We start from the raw sequence: 26,718 nt of genomic DNA, 5'->3' as shown, positions 1-26,718 counted from the left end.
GGACTCATCCCATCCGTGCCTGGGCTCTGTGTAAGTTCACCTCTTTACTCTCTTCCTTTATTATATTTAGATTATGTTCAGAGCTGTTTGTACCCAGGTTATCATATGATTTATAGTCTTTTTAAAATCATTAGTTTGTGAGAATGTCTATGTTTATAAAAAATACTTCACAGAAAATAAGACTGGGGTTTTCAGGTTCGTTTTAAAAACAATTAAAGCAATCTTAAGCATAGAGTTTATTTATGTGTTTAATTCAAGTCCCCTTTTCTGGATTCAGATCTATCATGAGTGTCATGTTCACTAGTTCACCAGTATTTTTCATAGACTCGGGCCTGATTTTAAACACATTAGGAAAGTAGAGCTGGCTGACAATCCTTTGCTAAATCTGGGGACACATTTGAAGCTGCATTTCAAATCTCTAGGAGCTCTGCTTCCGTTATTGTTACTGGCTCGGGATGAATATGAATTAGAAATATTAGAAAAGTCTTAGTGTGAAATTTGCCTGTTGAAAAGCATTTGAAAATGTGAGCGTTTGATCACATTTAAGACAAAATGATACCAAGACTTTATGATACCAAGGTTTATGTTGGCTAAAAGCTAAATCTACACTTATAAAATGTAACATTGAATTAAATAATTCCTATAATTGACTGTAATTTCTAATTTAAATATGATTGTCACGCTATTAAGCTGATAGATGTTAAGGCTCCACTTTATAATTGAGCAAAAAATTTAGAACATTTTAGTCTTTATTCAGATGTATATATTCAGTACATTCAAATTGTTTTTGATTAGTTGTAATTCCATAGGTATATACAGTACAGACCAAAAGTTTGGACACACCTTCTCATTCAAAGAGTTTTCTTTATTTTCATGACTATAAAAATTGTAGATTCACACTGAAGGCATCAAAACTATGAATTAACACATGTGGAATTATATATGGAATTATATACATAACAAAAAAGTTTGAAACAACTGAAAATATGTCATATTGTAGGTTCTTCAAAGTAGCCACCTTTTACTTTGATTACTGCTTTGCACACTCTTGGCATTCTCTTGATGAGCTTCAAGAGGTAGTCACCTGAAATGGTCTTCCAACAGTCTTGAAGGAGTTCCCCGAGAGATGCTTAGCACTTGTTGGCCCTTTTGCCTTCTGTCTGCGGTCCAGCTCACCCCTAAACCATCTCGATTGGGTTCAGGTCCGGTGACTGTGGAGGCCAGGTCATCTGGCGCAGCACCCCATCACTCTCCTTCTTGGTCAAATAGCCCTTGATGCCTTCAGTGTGAACTCTTTGAATGAGATGGTGTGTCCAAACTTTTGGTCTGTACTGTATATATAATATTATACTGTGTGTGTATATATATATATATATATATATATATATATATATATATATATATATTAGGGATGGGACGGTATGAAAATTTAATATCACGATTATAGTGACTAAAATTATCACGATTATCAATATTATCACGGTTTTGTTGAAACTAGATGAAAGTGTTCAAAAATAGTTGATGCTCACACTGAAAACATTTCAGCAAGTTTTATATTTAATAATCAACAAACAACTAATAAAACAAGCAACTCTATGCACTTAATTTAAAGAAAGATTAAATTCTGTGGCATTTCCTTCCTTACAATGAAAAGTGAAGAAGCATAGAAAAGCATAGGAAAGTCACTGACTTTCGCCATTCCTTCTCGAAAAAAACCAAAAAAAACATTGTGCGCTGCGCTTGCGTCAGACTGTTGCTGGCTGGACATGATTTAATAGTGAGTTATTAAAACCGCGATAATCAAACACGGTTTTAATGATAATTCATTTTTAAACGATATTACTAACCTTCAGCACATTTTATCACGGTTATCAATAAAACCGGTTATCGTCCCATCCCTAATATATATATATATATATTAGTGCTGCCAATCAATGTCGCTATTGTTGTTTCCCCCCGATATTTAACAATTGACTAGCCATTCAACATTACAGTATAATTGAACGCTATCAATTTGAACATTTATTAGACTTTCAAAAATAACAACTAATTTAAGTGAGCTTGAAACAATAACAGTATAAGGGCTGACTGACGTAGTCTATAAATATAAATATTAGAATAGGTACCTCTTAGTTTCAATATACTTAGTATAAATAATTTGTAATGTTTCGGGTTTATACCTCTTTATCCCCTAAATGTTGCAGACAGGCAACTGTATAGGTGCAATATAATTACAGGCATGCTGTAAATTAAGGTTACTTACACTGTAAATTACAGGCAATAATTCTAAAGGATTACCATATTTTGTAAAAACGTGATTAAATAATATTGAAGACTGATAAAATGAATCATAATAGTTTATCGTTTTGTAGTTGTTTATCATGTATTGTTATTCATGTTCACTAATTGTGAACGTGAAACACTGAAGAACCTGAAAGTGAATGATTTTCTAAACCATCTGTTCTTGAGATGCTTGAGATGTCTGCCTGTTCTTCATCTGCTGGTCTGGATGTTCATCTCAAATAAATATTTTGTTAAACTGTTGGCAGATGTTCTGAGGATGTAAGAGTAATTCAGAGATGAACCACAAACATTGGCCCTTAAGAGGAGGACCCTCTCAGTGCTGTCCTACATAAACAATCAGACAACAGTGGATGTGTTTTATGTCATCCTTGATATGTTTATCTGAGAAACATGACATGCATACATAGCATATTTTCTGAAGATGTGTTAAATATATGTATAGATTTGGAGTTGCTCCATTTTTGTGCAGTGTAACAAATCTGCAAGACCAAAATTAAATTTTGGCAAATGGTGTTGCAAGCATGCTGTACTGGTGTGCATTTGATAACGTTTGATCCATTTAAAATAGTTTGTGTTTGTGGTTTTGCTGACCTAATGGTCATTGTTTACACAAATAAACATGAAGTGTGCAATTTGGTACAAGGTGCACTTGTGTGCTTAGAAGTGGAAGTGGAAGTAGGCCAAGTTACTCACAAAAATGGTAGCTCCCATATCACAGTATATCAGTCTGTACAAATATTCTGTTTGTTATTTTCATGTAAAACAAGAAAGATAAGTTGGAAAATGCAAAGATCTCATTCTCTTTCAACTTTTTGTTTTTGTTTTACCTTCATATTATATTTGTAATTCTGTTTGGTGATGCAAGTTGTGCAGAAACTTTTAATATAATTGGTTGCTTTATTTCAGGGAACAAGCATGGAGAAGGAGTGGGGATTACTTGGTTTCCTTGTTCTGTCATTATGTTTTCTTGTCAGCAATGGCCAAAACATCGGTAAGGACAGGATTTACTAGATGATATTATTGGTTGATATATTTTCAATTCTAATTTGTGTTTCCTTCTCTCAGTCTGTACACAGAACACAGTGGCTGACATTGTATTCCTGGTGGATGGCTCTTCCAGTATTGGGCCGGCGAACTTCCAACAAATCCGTGAATTCCTCTCCTCGCTCGTAGAGAACTTTGAAGTTGCTCCTGACAGAATCAGGATTGGTTTGGTCCAGTACACTGACACACCATATACTGAATTTACGCTCAACACTTACCAGAATAAAGAGGAAATTCTCAGCTACATCCAAAATCTTCGTTATAAAACCGGCGGGACATTTACCGGCAAGGGTTTGGAGTTCATGCTGAAACAACACTTTGTTGAAAAGGCCGGAAGTCGAGCACAGCAGAATGTTCCTCAGATTGCCATTGTTATCACAGATGGTGACTCTCAAGATGAGGTCGAGTCACAGGCTCAGGAGCTGAGGCAAAGGGGAATCAAAATATTCTCTATAGGGATCAAAGATGCAAACGTGGCGTTACTGAGGCTGATCGCGAGTGAGCCGTATGATCAGCATGTCTACAGCGTATCAGATTTTGCAGCTCTGCAAGGAATCTCTCAGAGTGTAATCCAGAAAGTGTGTACCACTGTAGAGGAAACACAAAAAGAGGTCATTCTGATGTCAAGAGGTAACATATTACACTGTAAAGCTATCAATTATGTGCATGGAATTTTGTAGTGCAGCACTTCTGGGTCACGTCTTTACTGGTAATTTTTTAATGGAAGAACGCACTGAGAAATCAGTAACAAGTTGCAACAAACCACTTAAAGGGATACTCCAAACCAACATGAAAATTTTGTCATTAATCACTTACCCCCATGTCGTTCCGTTTGGAACACAATTTAAGATATTTTGGATGAAAACAGGGAGGCTTGTGACCGTCCCATGGACTGCCAAATTAGTAACACTGTCAAGGTGCAGGAAAGTATGAAAAGCATCGTCAGAGTAGTCCATCTGCCATCAGTGGTTCAACCGTAACGTTATAAAGCAATGATAATACTTTTTGTACATGAAGAAAACAAAAATAATGACTTTTTTAAACAATTTGTCCACTGCGCTGAACTGATGCATTGTTTTATTTAAAATGAAAGCATAAATGTAGAAAACGGCCTACACAGAAGAGCGTAAGCTGCCTGCGTACAGCTCAGATTCTCCAAAATGGCGTTACGCTTATGTGGAGTGACAGAGCAGACAAATTGTTGAATAGTCATTATTTTTGTTTTATTCGCATACAAAAAGTATTGTCGTTGCTTCATAATGTTACAGTTGAATCACTGATGGCAGATGGACTATTCTGATGATGCTTTTCATACTTTTCTGGACCTTGACAGTGTATTTTACTTGGCAGTCTACAGTCACAAGCCTTGTGGTTTTCATCCAAAATATTTTACATTTTGCTCCGAAGATGAACACAGCTTTTACAGGTTTGGAATGACATGGGGGTAATTGATTAATGACAAAATTTTCATTTTGGGGTGGGTATCCCTTTAAGCTCTTTATTGACTTATATTCAAGGTATTATTCCATAAAGCTTGAAATTGTTTGGGTGTTTAAAACATTTTGATGGTTGGTTTGAAATCTGAAGGTTATATAGTTGTATCTAACATTTGAAAAATGTTATCAAATCAAACAGTTCCAAGCAAGATTCAGAACATTCTGTCAAAATAAATTGGGTTTGGTGGGGATTTTGATAATCTGCTATGTCCAAGTCTAATAATTTACAAGAATTAAAGCATACCAATTTTGATGCACATTAATTGAAAACTCACGAAAAAGCTTTTCACGAAAGTGTAAAATATTTTTCTGTAGGAAATAGCCTTTTTTTGGGGGTTTTAATTAAAATATTGTGTTTTTTGATATTGTAATTAAGGCAACATAATGGCAGTGGCACATTTACAGACAAAAATGATTACACTATTAAAATTACCTTTGTATTATTTTATTTGTGGAAACATAATAATTAAGAGCAGAATGAAGTGGTCAAAATTCTATCTAAAATTCTTCCATTTGCCTAGGCTGCAACCAGACTGCTCAGGCAGACATTGTGCTCCTTGTTGACTCGTCTGGTAGCATTGGAGAGAGGGATTTCGAAGAAGTTAGGAAGTTTCTCCATGCCTTTGTGGACAGATTTAACCTTGGACCCGACAAGGTGAGAGTGGGACTTGCTCAGTACAGTGACAGACCATACCAAGAGTTCCTGCTCGGTGACTATTCAGATAAGAGAGACTTGCACCAAAAGTTGAATGAACTCATCTACCGTAGAGGAGGCACCAACACTGGTCAGGCTCTGACTTTCATCCGTAAGAGTTACTTTAGACAGGCCAGAGAGAAAGTTCCTGGCATTGCCATAGTCATCACAGATGGGGAATCAAATGATGATGTGGAGGAACCTTCCCAAAGACTAAGAAACCTAGGAGTTTCCATCTTTGTCATCAGGGTGGGAAAGGGCAACATGGAAAAACTGCGTACCATTTCTAATATCCCACATGAAGAGTTCTTATTCAGTATCGACAGTTATCAAGAACTGCAAGGTCTAAAAGAAAGTCTACGCAACAAGGTGTGCTCAACTGTGACGCTCCAGTCAAAAGGTAACAGATTTTATTTGCTATGCTTTCCTATTTGTGTCTTTACTGTGGGATTGTTGAATATGACAACCTTAAAATTACTACAAAAACATCTACTAGCTTTGATTCCCTTAACAGTGAACTACAATTTACTGTTTTCTGGGCTCAAGTATGGGACTGTTTATTGATTTATGGTATAGATGCAAGTAATTCTATTCCTTTGCTTCCATTCTCTTTAGCTTTTGTGTCAAAATTTGCTGATCTCTTCATATTAGTTGATAGTTCAGCATCTAGACAAGAGCAGCAAATAATAAGGAATTTTCTTCAAAGACTGATCCAGCAGCTCAATGTGGGAAAGAATACTAATCGTGTCGGCCTGGCTCAGTTCAGCGAAAATGTCAAGGAGGAGTTCCTGCTAAATACTGATAAGACCAGGAATGAGATTTTATCATCTATTCGCAGCCTGACACTGAGGCCTACAGGGGAGCGTAGAATTGGCAATGCAATTGAATATGCTCATAAAAATTTCTTCAGTACTCTTACTGGAAGCCGAGTCTCTGAAGGCTTTAAGCAATTTCTGTTAGTCATTTCAGCTGGAGAATCCGCCGATGGTGTAATCCAAGCATCCCGCACAATCAAAAAAGATGCAGTGACAGTTTTTGCTGTTGGCTTGAACAAAGCTGATGCACATGAAATGAAGCACATCTCTAGTCAACCACACAGCTACAAGTTAGTAGGTAACATCCTAGAAGTGCAACAAAAAATTAAGCTTGCCATTGAGACGTGGGAAGTTGCTGCTGTCGCAAGGGGTGAGTGCATGCATTATCTAATATTCTTTCCAAAAAACCCATAAACTTTTTTCATTTTCTACTTTGTTTAGAGTTTTAACTTGAAAAACTATTATGTAGTACATAATCCTAAAGAGACTTTTTTTAAGTTCTCATATTTTTTTTGACAGAGTGCCTGTTTGACGTGGTGGCAGATATCACTTTTATTGTTGATCAGTCCAGCAGTATCAGATCCAATAACTTCCAACTTGTACGCGACTTTCTCGAGAACACAATCGGAGGTCTCGACGTGGGTGAGGGAAAAATAAAAATAGCTGTGGTCCTCTATAGTGACTTCCCTCGAGCGGATGTGTACTTCAATACCTTCGATGATAAAACTGACATCCTGCGCTATATCAGCAGCATGCCATATGGTCGTGGTAAAACATACACTGGAGCTGCTCTCAAGTTTGCCAAAGAGCATGTGTTCACCAAAGCAAGAGGCAGCAGAAGAGATCAGAATGTTCAGCAGGTTGCTGTTGTGATCACTGATGGAAAGTCAACAGATGAGGTGGCCAGGGCTGCGGCAGCATTGCGGCGATCTGGCGTCACTGTATTTGCGCTTGGTATCAAAGACACAGAGGAGGAGGACTTGAGAGCGATTGCATCCTATCCATATAAAAAGTTTGTTTTCAATGTGAAAGACTTTGATAAACTAAATTCACTTTCAAATATTTTAACTAGAACACTTTGCAATGAAATCACAGATTCCATAATACCTAGAGCCTCACAGAGCTTTGCATTGCAAGGTTGGTAAAAAGGTTTTACTAATTTTTTTTATAAATTACTTGCCCTTAAATCAAATTTCACAATTTAAATTTCACATCTGAACACTAAAAATGTAACTCCACTGCAGGTTGCAAGGAAACAACCAAAGCCGACATATACTTTCTTCTGGATGAATCAGGAAGTATATCCTATGATGAGTTTGACGATATGAAGAACTTTACTAAGCAATGGCTTGAAGCATTTGAGGTTGGAAATAACCATGTGCGCTTTGGATTGGTGAAATTTGCAAGCGGTGCAACAATAGTTTTCCGATTGCATGACTATAACACAAAAGCTGATATCGAAAAGGCAGTGAATGCCCTGATTATGGAGGGAGGGGGCACCAGGACTGATCTGGGGTTGAGAAAAATGATCCCGCTATTCGAAGAAGCTGTACGGACACGTGGGGAAAAGGTTCGTAAACTCCTGATTGTCATCACAGATGGTGAGTCAAGCACGACAGAAGAGTCGGTAGAAGTTCCTGCTAAACTTTTGAGAACAGAACAGAATGTCATCATTTATGCAATTGGTGTGAAAGATGCATCTGTGCCAGAGCTGGAATTAATATCTGGCAGCCCACAAAGAACATTTTTTGTCAAAAACTATGATTTCCTTGATGAAATCAAGAAAGACATCATTACAGAAATATGCTCCTTTGAAGGTGAGAAATATGATTAATGGCACATGTTTATAATGTATGTTTGCACTGTTACGTGATTTTTTTTTTTAATTGAATGGGTGAGAAAATAATAAAATTGGCCAAAATAGAATTTGTTTCAAGATTCCCAGGAGGAGTGATCACTTTATGAATTTCTTATTTTCAGGTTGTGAAGGTCTTTTTGCAGATGTTGTCTTCCTGCTTGATGGATCAGAAAGCGTTCATGCTGAGGACTTTGAAAATATGAAGGAGATAATGAAGCTTGTGATAGATAAGTTTGCAATTGGACCGGACAAGGAACGTGTTGCAGTTGTTCAATATGGCACAGACACAAAGGAGGAGTTTTCATTAAATACATTTGATGATAAAGATGTATTATTACAGAAAATTAGAAATATCAAACAGATGTATGGAAAAACGTACACTGGAAAAGCACTTACAGAAACATTACAATCTTTCGACATTTCTACAGGAGGACGCACAAGTGCTTTAAAGTTATTGATAGTTCTTTCAGATGGAGAGAGTAGGGATGATGTAGCCGAGCCTGCTAAAGTCTTGAGAGACAATTTCATCAACATTAATGCCATTGGTATGAAACATGCAAACAGATCTCAGATTCTTGCCATTGCTGGATCCCATGATGGATTGTTCTTTGAAGACTCAGTTGCATCCCTAAAAGAATTAAGCAATGACGTCCTTCTCAAGATCTGCAACACAGGTAAGTAAACCAAATCCTGAGATTTTTAGGAGAGATCACATCATGTCAGTAACTTCTGTCATTTGATGTTAAATCCTTCGAGAAAAAAAAAATGTTCTGTGGCTTTTAGTCAATGTCTGTTATTGTTGGGGGCATCTACAGTACATGCTAGTTTAGCAGTGCACATATTTACCACCTGATCATCTTAATCTGACCACCCATAGCATGTAGACATTAATGTTTTATGGTTGTTTTGCCAAAAGAGAAGGACTGCACATTTTGAATGTGTACATCTGTTAAATGCTTTTCAGCTTTAATGTGTATTTTATTAAAAACCACTTCAAATATTATCAAAGGTGGATTTTCCAAATGACTTCTAACATTAACATCATATATCTTTCCAGAATGCAAGACACCAGAACTAATTGATATAATCTTCCTTATGGATGCCTCTGGAAGTCCAAATAAAGATGGTTTCCAGGAAATGACAAACTTAATCAAATATACGGTGAGCAAATCTGTGGTTGGAGAAAAGCGGGTACGATTTGGCGCCATCACCTACTCTGACAACCCTCATTTAGAGTTCACACTAAAACAGTACTACAGTCAAACTGATATTCTGAGGGTTATCTCAAACCTCAAAGCTTCAGGAGGAAGCAGAAACACAGCCCAAGCCCTGAAGTATACACTCTCCTACTTTGGGGAAACACATGGCGGACGACGAGCAAGGAATGTTGGCCAAGTGCTATTCCTGATAACAGACGGCAAGATTAATGACTTAAGTGGTCTGGCAACATGGCCTGAATCCCTGGCAAATTCAGAGGTCAACTTTTTTGCTATTGGTACTGAAGAAGCAGATGCAGAACAGCTAAAGGAGATGGTGGGAAGGAAAGGAACAGTGCACTATGCAAAGAAGTACCAGGATCTGCATGGTCTACAAAAACGGATCACCCAAGAGCTGTGCAATCTTACCAAACCAAGTAAATCTGATTCTTATCACTAAACACTTTGTGCCATACATTTTTCTGGAAATGAACTCATCGTTCTATGTGAATGTATCTTCTGATTAAATTATATCAAATGAATTATATATATTTAAAAATATTTTGACCACTACATTTTGTCAGTAACTGCATTTTCAAAAGAGTAAGTTGACTTTCACGCATCTTGATTGATCAGATTGATGTTGAATTATACTTAAAATAAATAATGTTATAAATCCATTCAATGCTACATGATATATGGCAATATAATTCACTTCAAAAATCTTCGTCTACATATGATGCTTAGTGTTTGTGTCCCATGGTTGCTTCGTCCACGAATGCTTGTCCAGGTGTGGGTGGCTTATGTGGATTGCTCATGTCTAAGACCACCTACTGAACTATCTCTAACCATTGGTAAAAATGCGAGATCTGAAACTGCCAATCTACAGTTGCCCATTAATGTAGTTTGTCCTTATGTTTTGTTGTTGTTGTTGTTTTTTCTAGTTTGTGAGATGGAGGAATCAGACCTTGTTTTTTTAATTGATGGATCAGAGTCTATTGACGAACATAGTTGGAATACTCTCAAAAAAACCATGATTGACATTGTGAAAGAGCTGGATATTGCTCAAGACAAATGGCGAGTGGGTGTTGCCCAGTTCAGCGATATACTCCTGCATCAATTTTACCTGAACACATACACTAGTTTTGCAGAAGTGGAGGAAGCTATAAACAAAATTAGACAACGAAAGCAGGGCACAAGTACTTGGGACGCCCTGAGAAATATTCGATACTACTTCACAAAAGAGAATGGATCCAGAATAGATGAAGGAGTAGCTCAGAATCTCCTGCTGATCACAGATGGAAAAGCTAATGATGACAAAGACATGAATGCATTAGAGTATCTCAGAAACAAGAACATATCAATAACTGCCATTGGGATCGGTGATGAAATAAAGAAATCTGAGCTGCGTGAAATAGCTGGATCAGCTGATCGGGTCCTTATTGAGACTTTTGAAGGCCTTGAACTGAAGACAACCATAAGGAAAGTGTTACATTTACTCTGTACAGACACAAGTCCACCACCACAAATCCCACATGGTAAGTATCTATAGTTTATTATAGTATTCATAATTCATAATTATTATATACAAAATACTCTTTATATGAGCTCTGTTCCTAAACCTAATTCCTCTTGCCTTCAAATGCCTCTTATATACATTATCTTGTGACCTGCTGTCTGATAAGTAAGCTCAATAGGTTTTAGAACAGATAATTAGTTAAAATCGCACACTGTTTACATAAAGTAAATAAATAAATAAATACACCGTATTATTTCAAATTCATCTTATGTTGTGTCTCTTGAGGGAGGAGTAGTTTTTCTAAAACTATAAAACAAAAGGTACAGTAAATGCTTAAAACATGTAAATTAACTGATAGCAATATTGTTGAGTGCAGATAATTAGGAAACTGCTCTGGGATTTTAGGATTCTGTTGTTAAAACTCTCTCTAACATGGTAATATAGCGACATACAGTATATAGCTTGATTGCATATTTATTAATGATAATGATGTATAATATTTTGTCTATACCCTTTCTTGAAGATTGTGAACCATTGTTTTGTTTTGTTCGAACAGATTGTGATATTGACATTGCCTTTGGGTTTGACGTGTCCAGACGAACAAGCACACAACCTCTGTTGAGACCTCAGGTGGAACAGTTGATTTCTGCAGCCATCCATCGTATCTCTATGATGGGTGATCTGTGCTGCATCGTAAAGGAAAAGATTAAAACTAGATTTGGGTATAGGCTTGTGTCTGGGACAGATGGGAGTGTTCTGGATAATTTTGGCTTTGAGAAGTACAGCGAGGATGTGGTGAAGAAAGTGATGTCATTGCGACCTACGGCACCCCTGAACTTCAACAAGCTTCTGTTAGATTCCTTCAGAGAAATGTTAGCCTCCTCCAAAGTCAATGCAAAGGTGGGAGTGTTTTTGACATAAAACTGACCATCAAAATGGCTGTCAATTATATCTTTTATTCTTTGTTATTACACGACTCTGGAATACATGATTCTGATTGGTCAGTAGCGACATTGCGAGGTATGTTATCCCTTGAAATCAACCGGTAAAAGCTAATAACACAGGCTCATCCAGGTAACAGCAAGTTTTATAGCCTTAATTATTTTTTTTTGTTTTAAATGTTGTGTAATAAATGATTTAACTGTATTGTTTTCCTTAAATATCTATCCAGTTTGAACTTGCCACATGATCCTCGCACTTGATTTCTTCACGGAAGCTTTGCGTTCAAATATTTCAACTCAAATCAATATTTTGTGTTTAATTATTTACTTATGTGGCAAGTATCAGTGTAATAAGCTTTGTGTCGGGGCCCTGATCACCCTGTCGGGGTTTATTCTGAGATAACAACCGGCTGGGTGTACATTATCCCTTCCTTAATGTTCCCTTAATTGAGCAAGAGCACCTCTGCTGATGATATTTTCAAATGATTTTCTGTTTTACTGAAAGACTCTAATAAGAAACAGAATAATTCACTGTCATTTACACAACAAAGAAACACTATGCATTTGGCGTTTATATTTTACCCAAAGTGTTGCTTTAAAATAAAAAAAACTGCATCCGTAAGAGCACTATTGGAAAAAAATAATATGTATGTAAATGACAATAGATGGAAGAGGCGAGCCAAACATGGTTGGAAAATCAGATGAGAAACTGGAGTCCTTTTTTTTTTTTTTGGTCGCTTAGATTCATATCAGGCACCTAGATCACATTAGATATTTATTGCTCATTCAGTTGAGGGTAACCAGAAAATGGTATTCACACAGAATGATGCTCTAAATCTCCTGACATTTAATCATATGTTTGTGTTTAGGTTTTGATAATCTTTACAGACGGGCTGGATGATAACATTCAGCGTTTAATGGCGAGTTCAGAGAGACTTAAGCAAAGTGGTAAGTGATGTCTTTGGCTACGTCCACATTAATCTGGATTTATTTTAAAACTGTTTTTGTTTTGCATACTCTACGCTTTCAACTAGTTTACAACTAGTTTGCTCACATTGAAATGTCTGAAAGCACTTAAATCGCATTACTGCACGGGGTAAAATGTGAGCTCTCTGAGGTATACCAAGAGGCTAAACATTAAAAAGTAATTTTATTAGCAAAATATCCCACCACTTGCTGGACAAACCTGTTTTGCTGCTAAACAAGGAGTACATATTCTGTCATATTTGTAGTGTAATATTAGGACTGTACAAAGTAGAATTTAAACAAAACTATGTGAATAAAAGACACAACATTGGTGGTACAACCATAGATATCTGTGGGTACCATATCACATCACTTAACATGCATCATTGTTTTTGAATTATACCTTTCACAGTCCACACTTTATATCTTAACCATAAAAACTGAGCCATTGCAAATTATTTCAATATTGATCCGTCTAAAACTCAGTTATGTGCAGAACTTTAATACATCCTGAACCATTTCCTCTGCATTCACTCTGTACTTAACCCATGTGTGCTCATTTCTGATGTGTAAACTAGGGGTCAGTGCACTGCTGATTGTGTCTTTGGAGGGAACAGTAGATGTTCAACAGCTGGAATTTGGCAGAGGTTTCAGCTACCTGCAGCCACTGACCATCAACATGCTTAATTTAGGCAACGCTCTGATGAAACAAATTGTAAGTATCCAAAAAGGTGCTGTTCACTCAAAATAAAGTAACATTTTGCAGTTCTTGCCAGGCTTATATTTTATGCCATCTGCACAAGTTGCATCAATTGCTCAACAGCAGCTGTTCTGAAAGAAATCTTGTAATGAAACTAAAATTTTATTTTAAATGAAGGCTTTTCATAGCTTTTCACAGCTTGGGTGTTCCCGTGGCTCAGTGGTAGAGTATTGCATATTGCAGCGCAAAAGATCATGTGTTCAATTCCCAGGAAACACACATACTGGTAAAAAAAATCTATCGCCTGAATGCACTGCTTTGCTTTGGATAAAAGTGTCTGCTAAATGTTAATTTATTTATTTGAGTAGCTACTCCCCTTTAACTTGTTTAGTAAAAAAAGATAAATATATAAATATATTAATGTCCCATTAAATAAATGAGCTCTTCTACTATTTTAAATACATTCTGCATTCTTTGTGGCCTTTCTTTTTTCTTGTGGCCTTTGTTTCTGGAGCCAAATGTAACATTTGTTTAGTGTACAATCATCAAATAGTGATGTTTATTAACATCTTTGATTTCCAGATGCTCTTGGTAGACTATAAATCACCACACAAAACACATTGTGTTCGACACAAATCATTGCAACTGGATAAATATTTAAATTTTGGCAACTTTTGTATATGTGTTTATACAGTAGTATTAAGGTATGCCATCTGTCTATTTTTTTAAGCTACTACCAAGTGACGGATACATTTGTTAGTAAAGTACCCTAACATTTGACTGGATGCCTGGCTTGTGACTTCAACAACAAAATACAAACAGTTTCACTCATTGTATGCATTTCTCTCCCCTCAGGAAACAGTAGCGCTGAGGGAATGCTGTGATGTGCCTTGTTCATGCACTGGTGTACCTGGACCACGAGGACCCCCTGGAAGCTCGGGAGAAAAGGTCTAAGTCCCTCAATTCTGATAATGTAGAAAAAAATTTGGGTTTACATATTTTCTCTTGTATTATTTATCTTGGATGGATTTTTCTTACTTAGCTTGATACATTATGTCATTATAAGAATGATAATTGCATTGTGACTAAATGTGACAAATACAATTTGACTGAAATAAGGTACAGTATCTTAGTTAGAAGGCTGCTAGATTTTTGAACATCCTTGGCATCGGGACGTGGCTCTGCTGTCTTTAAGAAATTCTGCCTTATGCAGGTTTTATGTGTCAGTATACCTGTTTTCTTTTATTATTTAGGGATACACTGGTCAGAAGGGTCATCCTGGATTTCCGGGAGATGAAGGTAGTATGGTAAGTGAAACTGATGTCACACAACCTTCACATTACATGCACTTAAGGCAAAACAGCCCAAGTGAAAAGGAAAAAAAAATAACTAATAAATATCACCATACTTGATTGATAACAAAAAAATTCCAAAAAAGTTTTGTATTACATTTTTAATGAAACATTATGCTTAAATAAGCAAAATAGGCATTATCTAATTAAACAGGCACTAATTTGCAAACATTTCCAAAACAGAAATCTGAATATTGGATAAAGACAGGTTCAAAAATTCTTGTTTCTTTTGCTGACTTATTAGAGTCAAAATTTGGAAAGAAAGGGATTCTGTATATAATTTTTTTTGTCACTCCATGATTTAGAAAATGATGTCAATCCATGCCTGGTCCTCTCTCATTCTTTTTTCCTTCTTGGGCTCCTCCATTGGACTTGAGACGGACTTACGACTCTGTTCCCAGAGCTCTTTGCCCTGCCCCACTTGTCACATTTATTTTGTTTTCTTTCTGGAAATCTGAAGCTATTTATGAAAAGTCAAATTGGCCAAATTTTCAATGTGTCTCATTCACTAATAATTGCATGGCTTATTCAGTGTTTGTACGGACAGGAGAACTTCTCACGAAAAATCTCCACCTAATTCACAACACGTTCATGCGTACATGAACTAGTTTGAAACCTTGTTCAGATGATAGTGAATTTTGAGTATTTTAAATGAGCGGCCACTTGCACAAAGTTAGTAATTTGCATAAGACATGTCCAAACCATCTCCATTTAAGGGCTTTCTGTACACTCTTTCCTTACAGCCTTTCATCACTCTTGTCAAACTTGCCGCTGATTGCAGAAATGGTTTCTCCTACAGAAGCTTGTTTACACAGAATACATTTTTTATTTTATTTTTTTTTACAAAAATTGTGACTTTTTATCTCATAGTTGTAAGTTTACATCTCAAATGGGAGATTAAAAGTTGTACCTATTTTTTTTTTTAATGTTTTATTCTTTGGGGAAAACAAGCTCCCATGCTCGTCCGATCCTCGAGCAGTGCCAAATGTGTCATTCTCACAACAAATCCAGACCCAGATTACAGACCTCTGTTTGGCCAGATGCACATATGCATATTATTCAGAGAAACTTCACAGCTGAAGCTAACGCAACTTTTCTCACTCTTCACTGTATATGATGGAATGGAATGTATTTAGGATTAAATGAAATTTCGATGATCTAATAATCTGATTATATGATTTATATATGGATTGTATAATACAATTAATGCAATATACATCAGTATATTTATAGTCATGTTAGGATTAAATATAACTTCTTAACACGATAAGGCTGTACAAAGTGCTTTTTGCGTTCGTGTGGTTTTTCAGTTGTTCCTATATTTTGTCATAAATTTAAAATACATTTTGTTTTACAAAATTTGTGGTGAATTGGTGATTTGTTCTTAAATTCGTTCGTATGCACATTTCATGCACAAATTTGTGTGCATGCATGCTTTGTGAATGAGTGAGGCCCATTGTTTTTGCCTGTAATATATTGCCTTAATAGTCCAATTCAGAAAATTTCAGCATTAGTAATTCACAAGAAAATGCATAGCTGATAACATCTGACCTCATCTGTAGCAATGTGTTACTGATGATACTGTATATAGGACAGAATATACATGTTTTAGAGAGGATTTACATTGTATATGCTGTGGATAAACAGTCTTTCTCCCATCTTGTTTCTGGCAGGGAGAGCGAGGACCACCAGGGCTGAATGGAACTCAGGGACACAACGGTTGTCCTGGAAACAGAGGAATAAAGGTATTGTAACATACAATTATCAGTGAAGATGCATCTCTTGATGTCATTTTTATCAGTGCAAATTTTCTTCTTGGAATTTCTGGATTTATCTTAGAATGCAAGATAGTACAGGACTGTATTTCTTAAAACACCAATAATTTTTCAGTTTCTATTTTCAACAAATAATAATTAGAAATACTGTAAGATTAAACAATTAATCAAATTGTTAATATATCAAATAAAATGGTTTAATATTTTGTTATTTGGTGCAAACACATTCATACATTAAGTGTGAATAATATTTTTAGGGATGGATACCTGCATGACTATTACTAAATGCATGGCTAGGATATGTTATTGTCTGTATATGAGGACAGGTAAACCAGATCAGTTTTACAGCTGTGCTGAATCAAGAAAATGTTTTCATTTCATTTCATTTCAACAGGGCCAGAGAGGCTACAACGGAAATAAAGTAAGTAAAAGAGTTATTATGCTATTTACTGGCTGTTCGCTCTATAGTTGCACCCACTGTTACAGTTACTTTCTGGACAAAAAAATTTAAACTGTAAAAGATATCCTAAAAATGTTGTCTTCAACAGCCACAATTTACAACTCAAAAATAATGTAAAGGTTTTTGAGTACTGTATAGTTGTCTTGTCTAACAAACTTAAATGCAAAGCAAAATTGCATGACATATTAAGACTATTTTCATAGAATCTTTTTGCAATAACAGTAAAAAAACAAGAAAAAAAAACATTTTGCTTAAAGGGTTCTTGCACAAGTTCAGTTTCTCATTAATAATGATGATGTTAACAGTTTTCTTAAAGCAGTTTTGGGTCTATTTTTTTTACAAGCTGCAGATGTTGTTTTAGGGTCTTAAACAAGTACAATTGGACATTTTATTTGTGTAGTGTTGTTGATTACTTCCCAAAACAGACTGTAAGTGTGTGTGACCCTTTGACCTCTGTCTGACAGGGAGAAGATGGGGACGATGGGCTGGATGGAGTGAATGGAGAACAGGTCACATTTATTTTCTCTGCACCTTTTCTACACTTACATTCACATGTACTGTTGTAAAATAATATAAATATAGATTAGATGTAAATATATAAATATTTGAATTTGTTCAGTCTTGTTTTCTGTTTTTGTTTCTTTTTGTGCATGAAAACTTTGTCTTTGGTTATAGACACTTAAATGGATGCAAGAAAGTTGACAATATACATAAACACAATTAAATATGCATACAGTATACTGTATGTATCAAGATACACTTAATGACATCTGACTTTGAAAACATTTTGTATAGTTAAACCTTCTATATATTAAAGTATAAAATTCACTCTTTAAGTGCAAGTCTATAGTTTTTTTGTCTGTTATGTCGACCACGAAGCAAAATTTGTACATTTGACCACTTATAAAAGTAATATCTTTTGTAAATCCATAATCAGAAGTATGATCAAGTAATGACATAATTAATTGTGTTTGAGGAATAAAGTGCTGCCTTGTAAACACTGCCATAAGTGGGCAATGAAACTGCTTCGCACCACATTGTAATTAAATGAGTTATTGAGTCATTTGATTGATTCACTGTACTCTGTTTCTGTTGCGTGCAGGGTGACGCTGGCCTAAATGGGCTTCAAGGACCTAAAGGAGACCCGGGCAGTGCTGTAACTACATCACGCATTAGTTTCATCACAGCTGTCTTCTTAAAACAACCCAGTGGTTCTTCACTGTTATTTCTGTCTTTTAGGGTGAGAAGGGTTTCAGAGGCAGTCCTGGACCTAAGGGACACAGCGGAGTGAGAGGAGATCCTGTAAGGATTTCTCTGTGTTTAAAGAAGCTGTTTTTTACCGTTTAAACAACCTGACTTGATTTTTCTGTGCTTGATTCTCTGTTCGTGTTAATAGGGTGCACCAGGAAGAGACAACACAATTTCAGGTCCAAAAGGCGAGAGGGGAGATACTGGGCTCCCGGTGAGGGTCTTTTTTCACACTCCATCTGGATAATGTTAACTCCATTTGTTTGTGTAAGAGTGAGAGAATGTTTCTGTTTCAGTAGCGGTGTGTCGAAAACCAAATTCTTCCTCTGTTATTGTGTATACACACTACTTTAAAATCCTCCCAAGCGACAATGGGTTTGCAGGCTGTCAAAGTTAGCACATTTACACTTGTGATTAATTATAATGTTAATATTAACACCACTTACACATTTCTGCATGTCGACATGGCCACAATTGTTACTGCTTCTTAACTGATCCTTCTTTCTTGGCTCTTGGTTTGACTTTCATTGATGAAAAATTCCAAATTAAGAACTTTAATAAGAGAGAATCAAGTGACCAAATATCAGAAACATCTCCGATTTAGAACCAAAATTTTTTTTTTTGAATTTGAATTTTACAAGAATATGTCTCCAATTTCAGTAAAAGTGTGTTATGAGTGTGTTCTCTTGTCAGGGTGACCAGGGCACTATTGGACCCTCAGGAAGAGCTGGGGATAACGGTGATCCTGTGAGTATTACCTGTACTAATACCTTAGTTGCTTCTAACTGTAACTACACTCTCAGAAAAAAGGTACAAAGCTGTCACTGGGATGATTCTCTAATCCTACAATCCCTGTTTTGGACTTTCTTTCTGAAAATGTGTAGTTTCTGTATTACTCAGTGTCCCTCGAGATAGCTTAATAATCTTGCTAACACACTTTTATCATATTGCAATTTTATTTATTTTTTTATTTATTAATTTTTTTTAAATATGTTACAAATAGATATAGAATGTGGTTCAAAAGATTGGATCACCTTTTTTGTTTAAGAAGTTAATGCTCTTCTCCAACAGGGACACATGAAATTGTTTAAAAATGACAATAAAAACATTTAAAATGTTGCAAAAGATTTCTGTTTCTAATAAATTTTGCTTTTCAAACTTTCCTTTCACCCAAGAATCATGAAAAAAAGACACTTGGTTCTTGGTTTTCACACTTTCATTAAGCAGCGTAACTATTTTCATCTGTGATAATAATAAAATGGTTTCTTTGCTAAATCAGCATATTAGATTGATTTCTGAAGGATCATGTTTTGTTTTACGATTTTCATGACATCTGACCTTCGATGTGGGATATTTAACATTAATTGCCTGAAAGTCCTTTTTTCATCCTTCATAAGGTTTTATCCTTCAGATAACTTCTCAGTGTATTTTGGTAGGGTGCTCCAGGGAGAAAAGGCCGACCAGGATTGCCGGTAATGTAGCATGAAAAAAAATACAAATATTCTGTTCTTTCAGTTCTGTTATTTTAAATGATCTGTTCTACAGTATACCATTCTTTTCTAACCTTATAAGTTGTAATCTATTTCTAATTCTAACATATTCTGTTGTTCATTATATTATTTAATCCTGTTGTTGTTGTTATGTCCTGTTCTTTTCTATTCTGTTCTTCTCTCATTTATTCCATTAATCTCTGAACTGTTTTTTCTGTTTTAAATAACATTCCATTTTATAATCTGTTCAAATTTGTTCTTGTCTTATATAACCTGTTCTGGTCTATTCTGTAATTGTAATGTGAGGAAACATGTGTACTGTATCTGTTAAGGGTGTATCTTCAAATGCAAAAGGAGAAGCTGGACAGCCAGGGCTTCCTGGTTATCCTGGACAAGTGGTGAGAACTAGGAAATTTCACCTTTATTTAAAAAGAAACCAACAGATAAGAGATGTCCGATGTTAGGGTTTGATTTTATGATGTGTTACACCTCCCTGATCTTTTTTTCTTTTTCTTTTTTTTTTGTCTGTTCAGGGACCACCAGGCCCAAAAGGGTTTCAAGGAGACGGTGGTCCTCCGGGTGTACCTGGAATGCAGGTGTGTATTCAGTTCATTAGTTGCATGTTCATGTTTTTACTCTTAATGTACAAAACATATGATATAGAACACAGAAAGAACAATACAATGAATGCTGAGAGAACCATACAGTATGTGTTTTCATAGGGTCCCTTTGGCCAAACTGGACCTGAAGGTTCAAAAGGAGGTCGAGGACCCAGAGGACCAAGGGTATGGAAGACTGTTGTACTGAAGTTTTCTTCTTACTGTACTTCCATCTTTCTCTTTTCCTGATTCTGTGAAAAATGCATGAGTCTTTTTTCTTCAGTAAAACAGATTTGGAGAAATGTATCACTTGCTCACCAATGGTTCCACTGCAGTGAATGGGTGCCGTCAGAATGAGAGTCTAAACAGCTGACAAAAACAACACAGTAATCCACAAGACTTATTTTTTTAGGACTGTTTTGGACTGTTACTGCTTGTAAACAGTTCTTGGTATGCTTATATTTATCTCCTGATTTAGAGAAGACAATAATAATTAAAAGTAGTATATTATGGGTAGATGACTTGCATTTTAGCAACGGTAACAACAGTTTGAAGTTAAAATATTTTTTTTTTTTAATGATGGTCTGCCAAACAGGCAGCTTTTCACTTCACAAGATGTTAACTGATTGACTGGAGTGGTGTGGATGTCTTGTGAATTATTGTGATGATTTTATCAGCTATTTGGATTTTCATTCTGACGGCACCCATTCACTGCAGAGCATCCATTGGTGAGCAAATGATTTAATGATAAGTTTCTTCATACCTGTTCTGATGAAGAAACACACTCATCTACATCTTAGATGGCCTGAGAGTCAGTAACTTTTCAGCAAATTTTATTTTTGGGTGAAATATTCCTTTAAAACCTGCTTGGTCTCCAGTATAGTAGTGCTGCAGCCATAAAATGCTGTAGAGAAATTCTCCTCTTTTCACACTGTCCTTGCTTGTGTTTAGGGTCCACCGGGTGACCCCGGGCTCAAGGGATCACCGGGACCAGAGGGATTCAAAGGGCCTCTGGTCAGTTGATGCATTTGTGCATTGTTGACTTGAAAATGATAAAATGCCCATTTAAAAGTGAGACTTTCCAGTCTAAAGTATGACTTTATGTAAAAAGGGACAAGATGGAAGAGACGGGTATGGACCTGCAGGGCTCAAAGGACACAAGGTACCTGTGCCATATCTGAAACATGCTATAACTTATTTTAAAATTAACATCAAGAGCAAGGCTTTGCATATGAGGAAAGTGCAAAACATTATTTCCTGCAAAATACGGTAACTTGTTTTCTCTCTTTTTGTATGTTTATGGATATTCAACTAACAGAATAAAATTGCTTTCAGGGAAACAATGGATACTTTGGCCTCCCTGGTTTGCAGGTCTGTTAAAGCTAGTTTATCATCTGTTGCAGCTCATCACTAGGCATTTTATGTGATTGTATAAATGGTAATAATAATAATAATAATAATAATAATTTTACATTAATATAAAATTATGTAACATTATTAATAGTGATTATAATAATAGGGTGAGGATGGTACCAAAGGATCCAGTGGAAATAAAGGACATAAAGGTTATCGAGGAAAACCGGTACACTTTTAAATTCTATATTATTTTACTTAACATTATAGAAGGTTCTGCATGTTTGCAGTATACCTTTTGGAAGTTATGCAGTTATGTTGTATTATGTATTGATCTGATCAGGGAAACACGGGACGTCCGGGTACTGAAGGTCCTCCAGGAGACAATGGGATAGATGGACACAGGGTCAGTCATTTTTCATCACTTTCTTACAGATTACAAAAATACTTCTAATACATCACAAAACATTTTCAGTTTAGGTCCTCTTCGGTCGGAATTGATTGAAAACAAAAATGTTTTTAATTAAAAATATTTTTTTGCTTTATTGGAATGGGAAGACTCTTGGTGACTTTGATCAAATTAGCTATGTGAAAACAAAAGTCATGGACATGATTTGAATATTTTAAAGAGTCAATAAATAAAAAAGTAACACTACCATGGGAAAAAAATTGCATTAAAAAAAGCAAAAAATATTATCAATATTGCATAGTAAAATCCTCACAAAAATTCTAAATAATGATTAAAAATATTACTGGACAAAAATATTTTACATATTTTTTTCGTAAAAAACAAAAAAACAAATAAAGTTACATTTCAAGGATTCTGTCACGTTTGTAAGTAGCAAGTGTGACCCAAAAATGAAGGAGGGTTAAGCAAATGTAAATAAGGTGTTCTGAGATATTTCTCTTCATATTTATTTATTTATTTGTTTATGTACTTTTCTAATTGTTTATTTAATTTTATTGTATTTCTAGGGTGAAAAAGGTCCTCCTGGAATCAATCCGATGCCTGTAGGTTAATATTAAGATACAATATCTTTAAATAATATTAAATTACTCATCTGTTCCAAATGTTTGATTGTTTTCCTTCTGTCTTTTTCTGCTTCTGAACGTCAAGGAATGTGAACTGGTTGAAAACATACGCAAAAACTGTCGTAAGTTCAGAGAACCTAATATCCAAAGAATGCCAAGCAGAATGACTGCTAGTGATTTTAGTCATTAGCATGGTCTCATCAAGTTATTTTATTTCTCTCTCCGTGATCTCTTATATGTGGCATTTAGCTTTCTGTATATTAAACCTTGAAATCATGTGAAATGGATCTACATTTTATCTTTTATTTTGTCTCCACAGCTTGCTGCTCCGGTAAAGTGCCTTACACTTTAACATTTCAGTGCCTTATTTAATAGTAACTTTTTGCTAAATTGTAAATAAAAAATAAAAAATGTCCCTTTCCAAAATGCTTTCAGGTAATGGTACCCAGTGTCCAGTTTACCCCACAGACCTGGTGATAGCTTTGGACATGTCTGCGGGTGTAACTCCTCAAGTTTTCCAGCGGATGCGTTCTGCGGCTCTTTCCTTATTGGAAGACATTTCCATTGCTGAAACAAATTGTCCACAAGGAGCACGGGTGTCTCTGATCGCCTACAACAGCGAGTCCAGGATCCTGATCCGTTTCACAGACCACCATAAGAAGAAGACCCTTCATGAAGCTGTAAGAACATTCACTCTAGAGAGAACCACAAAAACCAGAAACATCGGACAAGCCATGAGCTTTGTGGCTCGGAACATCTTCAAACGTGTCCGAAGTGGCAGGCTTATGAGGAAAGTGGCTGTGTTCTTCACAAACGGGCCGTCGAGGGATGACTCGAGCCTTGCAACAGCCATGCTGGAGTTCAGGGCTGCAGACATTGGCCTTGGAGTGATCGCCTTAAATCCTGCTGATGATGTGACCCGAGCATTGCAGGTAGATAAGAAAACATCAGATTTGCATATGCAAAAAAATGCAAGTAAACTTAATTCATATTTATTCATATTACTCCACAGTAATAACAGAAAAGTAACAATAATGGATTTTTGCAATTTGTAAAATATATATATATAATTCACTAGCACTCTCAGCTTTGAATAAGATTAATTTCTACCTCAAATGTCTGTCTCAGGTTGATGACACGGGAAGCTACATTATCGTTGATGGCAGAGGAGTAAATCGCATTAAACAGTGCATCATTTGTTTTGGTAAGCTCCAGTGCAGACATCCACATTTGATCCTTTTCACTTCTTTGAGAATCCAAACATTTAAAGGAATACAAATTAAAGCTCTGTTCCAAAACCTATGTAGGAGAAACCTGAGGAAACATTTACACAATGGATTTTTCATGTTTAAAAATGCAAGACAAAGCAGTGTTGGAAAATGATTCTTGAGATTCAATAAGGTCTAGAGATGCGTTTTTTACAAGTTGAACTTATTTTAACTTGAGTGCTGTGTTTTAGAATGTGGTGCCATGCATGCAAGTTGGAAAAGACACAAGAAATGATTGCCACAGTCAAACATGTTTGTCTAGCCCATGTTCATGTAGTGCATGAAAATGCGTAAACACATTCTGTGTTAATGGCCCCTAAGACAGCAAATATAAGGCACTGCAACAAGCTCAGTAAAAATCCTTAGTGGTGGACAAAGTAAGATAAATGTTTATTTTAAATCCAAAAAGTGCATATTTTGACCAATATTAGTGTGCATTATTAATTTTATGCTTTGAGTATTATGTCATTATCTTAGCAATGTCAACAAGGCAACTTCCCAATGAGATCTAAAGTGTTCCAAATCAGTCATTAATGCGGTTCTATTTCTGTTAGGATGTGGCTTATGTAGGTAGGTTTTGGATTATGGATGTCTTTAATTACATGCCAAGGGTTTTTATTCTCTCTTGCCAGATCGTTGTAACCCAGACCCAGTGTGTGGTGTAATTCTGCGGCCTCCACCCCTGCAGATGGATTTGGATCTGTCTGTGCTGATGGATGGGTCTGATAACGTGAACACTCAACACTATGCAAATATGAAGGAGCTTCTGGTGTCTCTGTTGGACCGGATCGATGTGAGCAGCGAGCCGAGCAGAGCCGACAGAAAAACCAGAGTGTCCGTCTACCAACAGAGCTCCGTTTATGGCTCATCTTACATCAACGAGGAGTTCAGCTTCACCAAATTTAAAGATCGCAATATCATGAAGAGGCATATTAAAGGTTCAGTGAAGCAAGTGGGTGGGACATCCCATCCAGACCTTGCTTTGGAGTGGCTGATTACTAACGTTATCCTTAAAGTAGAAAGACCACGAAGCAAACGAATGGTCATGGCTGTTTTTGGTGAAGATTTTAAGCACAGCAAAGCTCAGCTTGATTATTTGTCTAGACTGTGTAAGTGTCAGAATGTTGTGATGTTTATCCTCATGGCGGGACAGAGATTCGACTGGACACAGATGGAGGAGCTCACCAGTTCTCCTCTGGAGCAGCACCTGGTGTTCCTGGATGACAGAGGTTATGGCACACGCTTCGCTTACGCCTTCCTGCATATGCTCCACAGTAAGAAATATTCATGGTTGTGTATTTTAGATTAATTAAATTAATTTTATATTTTTATTTTCTATTTAATTTTAGTCAAAGTTTTAACAATTTGTTACTAGTTATTCATTGCCACTGCAGCATGCACTGAGTTATGCATATTCTTTTTTTAAATTTAATTTTAGATTTATTTTTAGTAATTAAGTTTTTATCTTTTCCAAATTTTTAATAAGCTCACTATTTTTTATTAATTTTTATTTCAGTTTCAGTTTGTTATTTTAGTACATCAACTAACAAAAATGATAAATGTTACCTTAAAAATTAGCTTATATATATATATATATATACATTAAATTGAATTATTTATTTTTTTTCAGTTAACGATAATAATCCTGGTGTGTATCTTCTATTGTTTTGCAGGAGGAATCTTACCCCAGTCATCAATACAGACTCGTGATTGTCCACAAACCACAGAGAGGTAATGTAATTTACTAACCACAATCTTCGGACATTAAATCACAAAGGTTAGTGCATGGATTGTGTATTTTCAACACCATTTGGCTGTAGCATTTTCAGTGCATGTGTGCAACCCTGGACGCAGATTTGCAGATGCATACGCCTTCACTTAATCTACTTGAGAAAATAATTTCAGAGTAAGTCAAAATAAAAATCAAATGTGGCAGTTTATTATCAGTCAGGTAAGTATGTAGTATGCCAATTACATCAAAGATATCAAAGATATCAAATCAATACAAGACATCACATTCTCAAAGATGAATCTATGAGTAAGATGCATACGTGACTTTTGTGTGGACACACTTCATGCTATGGGCTCATTCTAGCTACAGAAGGCCCTGATCCTCTTGAAACATTTCCTTAAGTACCTCAGACCAAGACAAGCATCCCCAGAAATGGAGACAGGAACTAAAAATTGGAATTTGCATTAACCCAGGTCCCAGACATGGGTGGTTTACCCCTCAATGTAAACAGAAGGTAATTTACATGGAACATTCTGGGAAAGGGCACTCCATTACAGTAAGCATACAGTAAAAATATTGCATAACTCTTAGGATCTGTATTACCTTTTAGTCTACTTTTGTAAAATTGAGACCATTGCACCAGTTGCACTGAGACATTTCAAATGATACCAGATATGACAGTTAGTTTATTGCATTGGCATTATCATGTAGAACATTATATTCTACTATTGACCATTCTGAGTGAACCAAGTGGAGGGAGGATGGGTAAGTGGAAGGGAAAGGGGATGAAAAGGAACTGATGCATAGATGACAAAAGTGTTTTCCCCGCATTTTCCCTCAGTGGGATGTGGAGACAAACATCTGTATGTTAATGCA

At 36.0% G+C, this 26,718-nt stretch overlaps 1 protein-coding gene across 1 annotated transcript; it reads left to right on the top strand.

Moving 5' to 3' along the window:
• Window positions 1-25,845, top strand: LOC132110283 (collagen alpha-6(VI) chain). The gene is made up of 38 exons (XM_059516855.1): window positions 1-30; window positions 3,211-3,295; window positions 3,370-3,978; window positions 5,366-5,938; window positions 6,154-6,723; window positions 6,873-7,490; window positions 7,598-8,170; window positions 8,334-8,885; window positions 9,269-9,844; window positions 10,352-10,945; window positions 11,483-11,826; window positions 12,737-12,815; window positions 13,412-13,548; window positions 14,389-14,481; window positions 14,787-14,840; window positions 16,559-16,630; window positions 17,055-17,081; window positions 17,585-17,629; window positions 18,223-18,276; window positions 18,360-18,422; window positions 18,517-18,582; window positions 19,062-19,115; window positions 19,805-19,840; window positions 20,191-20,256; window positions 20,392-20,454; window positions 20,581-20,643; window positions 21,409-21,471; window positions 21,569-21,619; window positions 21,793-21,828; window positions 21,977-22,039; window positions 22,154-22,216; window positions 22,786-22,821; window positions 22,928-22,964; window positions 23,162-23,173; window positions 23,278-23,774; window positions 23,971-24,046; window positions 24,743-25,384; window positions 25,784-25,845. Exons 2-38 carry the CDS (start codon window positions 3,220-3,222, stop codon window positions 25,843-25,845), a joined length of 7,695 nt encoding a protein of 2,564 aa, XP_059372838.1. The 5' UTR covers window positions 1-30; window positions 3,211-3,219.
• The last annotated feature ends 873 nt before the right edge of the window (window positions 25,846-26,718 follow it).

This window comes from Carassius carassius, chromosome 30 (assembly GCF_963082965.1).
Source record: "Carassius carassius chromosome 30, fCarCar2.1, whole genome shotgun sequence".
Taxonomy (NCBI): Eukaryota; Metazoa; Chordata; class Actinopteri; order Cypriniformes; family Cyprinidae; genus Carassius; species Carassius carassius.
Note: the sequence above shows the minus strand (reverse complement) of the source record. Positions and strands in the feature narration are given on the sequence as shown.

Bases quoted from the DNA above. Each gene is read 5' to 3' on its own strand.
- LOC132110283 (XM_059516855.1), top strand. From the start codon at position 3,220: ATGGAGAAGGAGTGGGGATTACTTGGTTTCCTTGTTCTGTCATTATGT. The intron at 3,979-5,365 runs GTAACATATTAC...CCATTTGCCTAG, and splicing joins GGTCATTCTGATGTCAAGAG to GCTGCAACCAGACTGCTCAG. The intron at 14,841-16,558 runs GTAAGTGAAACT...TGTTTCTGGCAG, and splicing joins CGGGAGATGAAGGTAGTATG to GGAGAGCGAGGACCACCAGG.